Source organism: Notolabrus celidotus, chromosome 2 (genome assembly GCF_009762535.1).
Source record: "Notolabrus celidotus isolate fNotCel1 chromosome 2, fNotCel1.pri, whole genome shotgun sequence".
Taxonomy (NCBI): Eukaryota; Metazoa; Chordata; class Actinopteri; order Labriformes; family Labridae; genus Notolabrus; species Notolabrus celidotus.
Genome location: NC_048273.1, coordinates 35804958 through 35815624, shown reverse-complemented (window position 1 = coordinate 35815624; position 10667 = coordinate 35804958). Strand labels below are relative to the sequence as shown.

General features: G+C 40.9%; 1 protein-coding gene across 1 annotated transcript; it reads right to left on the bottom strand.

Annotated features, from left to right (window-relative positions):
* Window positions 1–3760: 3760 nt before the first annotated feature.
* LOC117825048 lies at window positions 3761–6703 on the bottom strand. Its single transcript, XM_034700665.1, has 5 exons — window positions 6548–6703; window positions 5745–6074; window positions 4757–5221; window positions 4098–4628; window positions 3761–3969 (listed from the first exon to the last, which is right to left on the bottom strand). Exons 1-5 carry the CDS (start codon window positions 6563–6565, stop codon window positions 3868–3870), a joined length of 1446 nt encoding a protein of 481 aa, XP_034556556.1. The 5' UTR covers window positions 6566–6703; the 3' UTR covers window positions 3761–3867.
* Between the last annotated feature and the right edge of the window lie 3964 nt (window positions 6704–10667).

Sequence of the window (10667 nt, the reverse complement as noted above, 5' to 3'; positions counted from 1 at the left end):
ATCAACTGTTTCCTAAACTGGGCACTGACTGTATTGTTCAGGAGGATGAAGACGATTGGGCAGTCGTAGAGCAAGCACGTACGACTACGGTAACTCTCCCAGGCCGGCCAGGGGAAATGTGCTGGGCCTGTGTCCTGTCCAGGAGAGTTACCGTAGTTACCAAGGCAAGACGCAGGTTGCAGGCCAAACAAAATAAACACAGTGCTCAGCTGCAGACTAAACGCAACGGAGAGATGACCTGATGATTGATTGGCCCAGTGGCTTGTCTGTCAAGAATACCTGGCTCAATGACCCTTTGAGAGGCTACAGAGGTCCAGGAGGTCTCATACTTTCACACCAAGTTGCACATCTACAAGCTTACAACTCACATGTTGCAATGTGATGTGTTTTGAGTATGTAGATCTGCTATTTTCAGAGTTTTTGATCATTTCAACCTATAATGAAATCTCCCAAATCAGGTCACCAGAGTTTAAGTGTCAACATGCACCTTTTTAGTGCCCACAGTCCAATTTGGTTCATGAAGGACATTGATCTAACAACTTGAATAATATATGCTATATATGTATGCTTTACATTTTTTCAGTCAGTTGTTATGGTTTATTGTCCTTTCAACAGTTTCACATTATATACAGTAGCTAAATTAATAAAACACTGATTAACTGTTACAATAAAACATCTGCACATATTATTCAGATATATGGTCAATAGGTACATTATGTTGAGCTGTACTGTCTGTTAAAATAAAATTCTAAGTGTTGGTCCATTTTTCAGATCATTATATTATTGTTTTCTATACTTTAGTCAACTAGCCACAGTTCTGATTGCATGCAGACTCATTTTTTGCATGTAATCTTGTTCAAACTTCACCTATTCCAGACTATTCCTCTACTTTTCATGTCAGATTTGTGATAGGCAGCATGCAGCCTGTGGAGATGATCTCCCCAGAGAGCCCAGCAGCCCAGTGAGCCCACCCATAAATTATTTCACCTGTCCCAACCCAGACACCCTTCAGCAACTTTTAAACCATCACCCTCAACAAATAACAAAGAACCCCAAATGGCAGAAAGTTTTCTGATGTATGGCTTTGCACTGTATAGTTATCATTTATTTATTCAATGCTCCAGAATATAAAGGGATATTGTTTAGTATAGTGGTGTTATTAAGGGCTTGCATGTTTGTGTGTACATCAATGGCGCGAGTTGGCACAGTATCTGCGCGCGGATTGTAGTGGGCCAGTCTGGACCAAAAAGTCCAGGGCCAAATTTTGTCCCAGTCCACCCCTGGTGGTGGCTGACAGGAGGATGATAGCCAAGCTGTCTTCTCTGATGGATAACACGTCACATCCCCTGCAGGAGACCATAACAACACTGGGAAGCTTGTTCAGTGACAGACTTCTTCACCCGCGGTGTCTCATGGAGAGATACTAGAGGTCTTTTCTTCCTGCAGTGGTCAGACTTATAATAAATAACAATAATCTCACCAAAACAGACTCACGTGCAATATCCCCCCGTCTATTTATTAACCAGCAATAACTACTTCATCCCTCTCTTCTTACATGTGCAGTTCTTTTTCTCTACCCATCTTCTCAGTTCTGTATATTGTTTTTAACCTTACAAGTCTGTGCACATTTTTCACTGCATCACTGGTTTTGTAAATATTTTTAAATTTAATTATTTAGTTGTGTATATACGTTTGTGAGATATTCTTATTTTACTTCTTTAATTTTAATTGCTAATAACTTTTAATAATTGCTATATATGCTCTTGTTTACTTACTTTATGCTGTTTTGCACTGTCTACTCTGCTGCTGTAACACTTTAAATTTCCCCGTTTTGGGACTAATAAAGTAATATCTTATCTTATCTTGTTTACATGTTTAAAGAACTCCTTCTCACCAGGGGGTTAGAGAGGGAAGAGGAAGTACCACACACTGTATTAAAGAGAGATGGGAAAAAGAATCCAATGATAATATAACTGAACAGCAATGGGAAAACATGCAAAAACACTTTTTCCACTTCTTGTTCTATGTACTGGCGTGATGTGGTTGGAAGAATCTTGTACGATATTTCATTACACCTAAACTGGAAAGGTATTCTGTATCTAGGAGCCCTACAGGAGGAGAAATTGGGGAGTGATGGGGCGGATCACCACTATATTTTTAAATGTTCAATATTTTGGAGGATCATGAAGCAGATTCTGGGATTGTCATTTCTATTAACTTTTGTTTCTTTTTCTTTGGCTGACCTTCCAGATGACATAATAGGAGACACTCAATATCTCTTGAAAATATTTGTTGTTGTTGCTAAAAAAGGAATCACTCATAAATGGTTCCAGGCAGATCCACCCATGGGACAGAATTGTCTGAATATGACTTTCCTGCTGAGATTAAGAAGAGATTTGTACATTACAAGGTGGGAAAATGGAAACTCTATTTTTTGGAATAGAAGGTGTGAATGGTGGCTGCTCCCCTCCTTCTTACTGCTGAAAACATTGTTGACCTCCATCTTATTGTATTCTATGATAATGAGGCAACCTTAAAGTTTACACACATGCTGCACACATCTTATGACTGAGGAAGTTCTCTAGAACTGTGAAGATTACAAAGACTAGCAACCACTAGTCACATTTTAATTACATACAACGTTTTAGTCATTTTATTGATTTGCATTATCCAAAGTTTGTGTTCAAATGTTTAAATGGTCTTACCCCTCAACCTTTCTGCAAATACATAAAGAGACTACAGGCTGCAGCAGATCCACCAGAGCAGCTTTAAGTGGCGCCTGTAAAGTCTCATTCTGCAGAACATCATTTTCTCAAACAGCTCTCTCTGTGAAAGGAGTTAAAGCCTGGAACTCTCTTCCTGATAACTTAAACCTCATTACAAACTTCACCAGGTTCAAGACCGTCACCAAATCCTGGTTCATTCAGCAACAAACCTGCACTCATGTCTAATTTTTCAGCATGTTCTGTCATTGCCAAATGTGTGTTTTATTGTATCATGCTGTACTTATAATACCTTTTCTTTTTAATTTTAAATTACTGTTTTAATATTTTACTCCCTTAAAAATCCAATGTGGCCAAGCTGTCGTCTCTGATGGACATTTCTTTTCTGTATATATTCTTGTTGAAATTCTTGTACTGTACACCTTCTTGTTTGCTGCTGTAACTCCATGAATTTCCCTGTTGGGGGACGAATAAAGGAGTAGCTTATCTTATCTTAAACCCTTCTAGGGACGGTGTTGTAAATTAGCATTTGCTACAAATACTATGATACTTGCATGGGATGGCTGTTCACAGTTTGTCTATGTATCTGTCCCGAACAAATAAACCATAAATGAATAAAGAAATGATGTTGGTGTTTGTGTTTTCTTTCTTTTGTTATGTAAAAGGAAAAAAAAAAGCAAGATAAAATTGACGTGTTAAAAAAAAGAACACCTTCTCTGCAAAGCTAAAGAATGCAGCCGCGAAATAAAGTTGAAACACATGAATAAAGATGAAATGATGGTGAAAACTGTCATCTCTTTGACCTCTTGACCTCTGGTGATAATAAACTCTTTGCCTTTATGTTTTCCTGACACCACAACATCTCTAACTTGGACAGGAATCATGAGATTTGCTCAGAAGAAAGGACACACCCCACTGTGGGCTGTTTTACCTCAGACATTGTGTTGTACTGTTTTAGTAACAACCTGGTACATGAAAGTGTAAAACTGCAACCTTCAGAGCTTGGATATCAATATTTTTATTGATATATGCAGAAAGAGACAGTCTGAGAGGAATGGAGGGTCGGGGTGACTGGAGAAAGGAGAGAGTTACGGAGGAGGGAGTGAAATGGAAGTGGGGGGGGTTATGGATGGGTTCATGGGATTCAGCTCACTGCTCCACACCAGCTGAATGAAGACAGCGTGACATGTTGTTCTGCATGCGTCTTTTTCTGCTCATTCTCCTCCTGCTTCAGCTTCTTCTTATTCTTTATGGGGAAGACATAAAAAACATTTAGAACAGTTGTATAAAAAAACACACTTCATATCATCTGGCTCATTTCAGCCCATTGCCCTCATTGATCCCCAGACAATCTGCTAATAAATGCATCTTTACCTTAGAGAAGATGCGTCTGAAGAATCCTATGAATCCATTGCCCTTCTTCATCTTTGTCTCAGCACTGACTTCTCCTATGTCCTCTTCAATAGAGGAGCAAGTCTCTGGAGGACAGTCTGAGATCTTCATGTTCTGTCCAGTGCTCACATCAGCCTCAACGGGGTGGATTTTGTCCGTCTTCAATCTGAAGAGCCTCCCCCTGGTGGAGATAGTGATCTTGGAGCTGGCAGGGGTCACTGAGTCACTTTGTTCTGGTTGTTTGACCTCTCCTGCCTCTGCTTCCTCCTGGTGTGATGAATCTTTGTCATATGAGGGTCTTGGAGAAGAACTTATCACCTCCACTTGGATCACAGATCCAGCCGTTGTTTGGCTCTGAGGTGAGGGGATTTTATCCTCCTGAATTGAAGAGGGACTTGATCTGCCAACGTTTGGAGATTGGACCTCCTCTTCTGTCTCCTCTGTATGTACTTCTTGTTCCTCAACAGGAACTTTGATGTCTGCCTTTTTCTGCCCATTCTCATTCTTCTCGTTCTTTATGGGGAAGACATAAAAAACATTTAGAACAGTTGTATCAAAAAACACACTTCATATCATCTGGCTCATTTCAGCCCATCGCCCTCATTGATCCCCAGACAATCTGCTAATAAATGCATCCTTACCTTTGAGAAGATGCTTCTGAAGAATCTTATGAAACCATTGCCCTTCTTTGTCTTTGTCTCAGCACTGACTCTTCTTGGCACCTCTTCAATAGAGGTCTGTCCAGTGCTGACATCAACGTCATCGGGGTGGATTTTATTCTTCTTCATCCATCTGAAGAACTTCCCCCTGGTGGAGATGGTGGTCTTGGAGCTGGCAGGAGCAGGGTCACTTTGTTCTGTTTGTTTGACCTCTCCTGCCTCTGCTTCCTCCTGTTGTGATGGATGTTCATCATCCGAGGATCTTGAATATAAACCTCTCACCATGGTCCTGCTGTCCCAGCTGAGGGAACCCCAAGATAGAGTGTGAGAGCGCTCCTCATTTATGGAAGACAAATCAAGACGCAAGTCCGTGGCTTCATCTCCGAAGAGGTCGTCACACTTCATCAGATCGTCTGCCTCTTCTTCAGTTTGACTGGAATCAGACATCTGGTGGACAAAGACAAACATTTGCATTTAATATTTAGAGCAAGGTTCAAATCTTTGCAATCATCACACACTAAAGAAAAACCTGTGGAGTTTGTAACATGCAGTCAAACACCTCAAACATCTTAGAGATCTTATATTTATGAGAATCAGAGAGAGGATACAATGTAATGAAAGCTCTTCTCTACAACTTGCTCTCAAACTTTCTCCACCTGCAGGTCTGAAACACTTCAGTAGTGATGCAGATGCAGGATTTTATTTAGTATTACTGTTATGGATTTGTAAGGTGTTTTAAGTTTGGGGAGGGCTGCTCTGATTCTTTGCTCTAACATGAACTGAAATATTGTAAATTATAATTGATCTCAGATGTTTATTTCCTTGTTTCAGTGGGTATGCATGTGTTAACCCTTAAAACCAAACATTTGACTTCTCTCATATATATCACACAGTATATTTAAAAAGTGATGTTTAAACCCTCTGTGCTGCAGGCTGAGGGGACACAGTCCTGACGGCCTCTTATAGTCACCTTCTTGATGCCGGTGGAGGACGCTCTCCTGCTCTCCTCTGATTGGACGTCATGTGAGATCCTCTCAGAGATGTCTGAGGCAGGAGATGACCACACAGAGGTGGCTATGGACACGCGGTCCTTGTCCAGGGAACTCTGAGACAGAGAGTATAAGCTCTTCTTGTCTTTGAGAGTAGAACTGGGACGGGAGGTGAGGTCTTTGTCCTGGAACAGATCCTCACAGTTCATCAGCTCTTCAATTATCTCGGCTAGGTTTTTGGATAACTCAGGAGGGATGAAGGTTTCCTTCATGCTCTCTGCTTTTTCATCCATTTCACTGAAATCAGAAATCTGCAGGGGAACCACAAGCATTGTTTAAGTTACTGAGGAGGAGAAATACTTTCAAAGTCTTCTTATGGAGTTTAAATAACTACTCATTGTGCAACAGTTACAACAGAGAGGGATTTGATTCATTAGTCAAACATTAGATATTCAAATATTCTTCCATGTCCTTATTCGTCTTCTCTCTGACTCAACAGTTCATTAACAAACATGTAAATAATAAACATAAATACACCGACTCTGAAGTTCAAATCTGATTCACAGCTTTTGATTGAGCTGTGAAGGACAGGGTTGATGAAACCAGGTCCTGATCAAAAACCACTTCACCTAGACTTATCAGGTCTGGACTCCAGCCTGCTCTTAAACCTCCTCCCTCCTGCTGCTTCATATTGACATCCTTCTCTTAAAACCTCTACATCTCTTTCTTTAAACTTTGAACTCAAAAACAGTTTCAAGCTGAAGTGACTGCAGCGAGTACTCACCTGTGTCTGTTCAGACATGTTTTAGATGAGCAGGTGTAACTTTGGTTTTCTGTCTCTTCTTCGATCTCTGATCTCTGATCTCTCTATCTTCAGGTTTTATCTCTTGTAGTTGTGTATATTTCTCTCTCTCTATCGCTCTCTCTCTCTATCTCTCTATCGCTCTCTCTCTCTGGGGTATTTCAGTTGAAATGAGCTCTGCTGTATTCAATCTCCAGTTTTATGCACTCCCAATGAACAATGCCCCTGTGACCCGGGTTCTATACAACAGTCAGGCCCCTGTGACCCGGGTTCTATACAACAGTCAGGCCCCAGTGTTGTGATTGAACTCTGTAGCTGTAGCAACTTGTGCCCACAAACAGCTACAATGTGCACAACCTTTTAACTTATATTCACAAGTTAATATCTTTTGCACATAGGATTAAAATGAGTGTGTAATATAAGACAAGGCAATTTAAGAAATTCCACTTTTAGAACTTCAGTTTTTATTTGACTCTGTTGAAGTTTCTCAGCTGTAGGAGTCCTGTTGGTAATTTGTTTCCTTTTCTTATTCCCTGTTTAAATTTATTCACACCAAAAACACCAAGACATGTATGTAAAAGACCCTGATTCTGGTTTCTAATGTGTATCATGTGTGCACACGACTCCTTCACACAATGGACCAGACAATAAGTTATTTCTGCAAGCTCGACCTCGCTTAATGTTGTTGTGTTAAAGAGCAAATTCAAAGAAATATGTGATATAAGCACAATGTGAGTTAAACACAAAGAAAGAAGGGAAGAGTGCTCAGTGCAGAATCCCACCCCACTATGCCCTCTACTGATATGTCTAGTGGCCTACTCCATGACTCATGATGTCCCCTAAAGCCTGAGATAGAAAGTCAGATGGGGAGCAAAACCAGCATATCACTGGGGTTACCAAGTGAGCTCCTTACTTCACTAACTCTGATCTCCCAGAGTGACCCCCATCCATGCCAGCTCCCACTGTCCATCATATCCACCAGCAGAACACCCCTAAAACCCAACCCACTGATACTACCTACTCCACCACCTGGCCCCGAGCAGCCCCCACCACCTAACACACAACGAGAGGCGTCTGTAGCCAGGTGTTAGAAGACAGGGGAGGCAGAGCCAAGATGAGGAGCTGGTCTAGGCTAGAACTCATACCTGCCTGGTTAGGCAGTGTGCTCTACCTCCCCCCTACTGAGTATTTTCCTATTTCTGTTTTAACCTTCAACTGATGTTATTCCTCCTCAACCAGATCCACTGACTAGTTTTAACTGCTTCGTCTGACATTCCCTTAGCCGTCTTTTGCTAATTCTGTTCACGCACTCCCAGTTCTCCCAGTTCTCCCAGTAATGAGACAGTTGATCTGTACATATGTGAAATACACACAATTATAAATCAAAAGGAAAAGGGTGGGGTGGGGGATCTGTTTCGATCCGGGGGTTTCTGGGGCTTTTCAGGGCCTGGGGGTGGCTGAGTGGTCCCTGCTTCACCTCTTTCACATTTGAGATCTTTCTCTTTTCTCTCTGTTGAATGAAAAAAAAAGGAATGCAAATCTAGGTGGAAAAGCTAGCAACCAGGGGTCAGAAATACATGGTGGGCGCAGGCTTGGCCTAATGGTTATAAGTTGTGCACCCATATGGTGGATGGCCCTGGTTCCAGTCCAGTCTGTGTCCTCTTTCCCACGTGTAAACCCCCTGCTTTCTTCAAGTTTCCTCCTTAAGCCCCAAAAATATAACTTAAAAACAATATATGACTAGAAAAATGTATGCCCCCCCTTACCCCCCAAACATCAAACCTGCATCTCATTCAAGGATGCAAACACAAAGTCACCTCAACATGAACTGAGTGGCTCTAAATCTGTAACCAAATCCCATTCCCTCAGGAAGGCCTGATAAATGAATGTAAACATACATATATGACCATCTCTGATGTTATACAATGTGTTATACATGTGTTACTAAGCAAAACCCACGCTGTCTAAAACCTCTGAACCATCTGGTGCATGTTCGGAGTCACAATGAGCCTCCTGCTGTGCAGCAGTCTGAAGGCCCACAGACAATAACAGAAGAGACAGTCAGTGCCCTCTGGTGGTCTGAAGAACATCCACAGTCAGGTTTGTTGTCCTCTTTCTCAGATTACTGGGTAGAGGAGGGTTGATCAAACTTACTGTTAATGCTCAAAAGGCTCTTTAAGTTGTATTTTTAAAGTCTAACATAAGGAGAGCATGAGTGGGTGCATCTTATGTCATAATCAATACCTTAGAGAGGTAATATATAGATCATTTTAGAAGATGTGACCATCTTCAAGTGTTTAACAGTTAGTAGAACCTGTCCAAAAATGTGGTTTTACTTCAACATTTTATCACAACCTGATACTCCACAGGTGAAGAGTTTGAGGTTTAACTTTGAATAGCTTGTTTTGTTTTTCCTTGTTTGCTAGTATTTGAAGCCCTAAGCAGACATGCATCCATAAAGTCACTGCTTCTTTCCTCCATAGGTTAGCGCTGTTGCCTCATTGTGAGAAGGTTCCTGTTTTGAATCCCCGGCCTTAAAGGAACCTTTCTGTGTGTGGAGTTTGAATGTTCTCGGTGTTGTGGAATTTTCATAGTATTATATATATGTATGTAAGAATGTTTAAGTCTTGTATTCTTCCAGTCTAAGTGTCAGGGTCAGAGTAACTTCTTCTATGTCAGCTGTGGCTACGGAGGGCATAGACGAGACAGGGTCAGTGTAGTAATCAAGGTCTCTCCCCCTGTGCAAACTTTTATTTGCTATTACCATGTCTGAGTCTGACAAAGATCTCAAAGAAACTGTAATAGGGGTTTAGAATTCTAAACTTGACACATAGTGACAGTAGTGAATTGATAATTGCTGTATGTTGACATTTATAAGTTTAGTTTAGATGTTGGGCATTGGGCACCCTGTGGGGGTAGTCAAGAGGTCTGAGCCAGCTTCGGGCTGCAACTCGACACAAAAAATATTCAATCTGTGAGTCTTAACCCTTGGGAAAAGTTCTGATGTGAATCGAATGATTAAAGGGTTCATTTCGTTAAGACAAGACCAGTTGTGATTCTGTGTCCAGGGGAACAATAAGACTCTGCAATGACACAGACTTCAGAGCACCAAAGGGGGTCGATTTTTGGTATAATCCCTCCTATTTAAATAAATAATAAGTCCACTACTAATAACACTACTTACTATGTACAGTACATTAAGTTAAATACGTACACTAAGAGAGAGAGAGAAAGTGGATCAAACATAACCGGCCACATAAATGGACAGCATCTGAACTCAAATGAAATGGTTCAAATTGCCTTGAATTCAGAAGAGACTCTGAATGCAGTTGAAGTGTTTATTAAATGTTTTGTGTTTGCTGTGTGTTTTTCCTGGTTTGTGTTGCTATTGTGTTATATGTTCATTGTTTATTGCAAGATGTGTAATCATCAGTCCACAACAGCTAATAGACCTCAACATGATAAAGATAAGAATAAACACACACATGCTAATGATAAATGTGCATGACTTTCTGTTAAAACCACCTCAAATACTACATTGAATTCACATACAGTTGACTCGACAACATAGTAGGATCCATCATTCCTCACAGACGCGCCTGAGGACATTGTGAGAAGAGCAGTGAGTGGTCACTTTCTCACCACTCCTAGGTAAATGGATAAAACAAAGATGGCCACATCTCAGGTCATTTGAGTCAAAGAAGATTGAGTTAGCTACTGCTAATATTAAACCACTGAGAGGTGATCCAGAGTGGGATTACAAGTACATGTGTGTAGATCTGTGTGAAAGTGTGGTCTGACGTGGCCTGTAAGAGGTGTGGAGAGAATGGTGAAGAGAGGCGTTGTGAATGGTTGTTGGATGAGTTGAAGACTTTCCTTAATGACAAATCTGAGTTGATATCTATACACAGCGCTGATTACATACTTTTGCATGCAGTAGCCATAATCATGAAAAGTTATAAAGTATCACTGGTACTCAAGAGACACATAAAAATGCAGCAGACTACAGTCTGCTCCCTGAGGAGAGACACAATCAGACAGATGGACTTAGAAACATAGCTAATCCACCAGATAGATACAAAACATCTAGATTTGATACTCC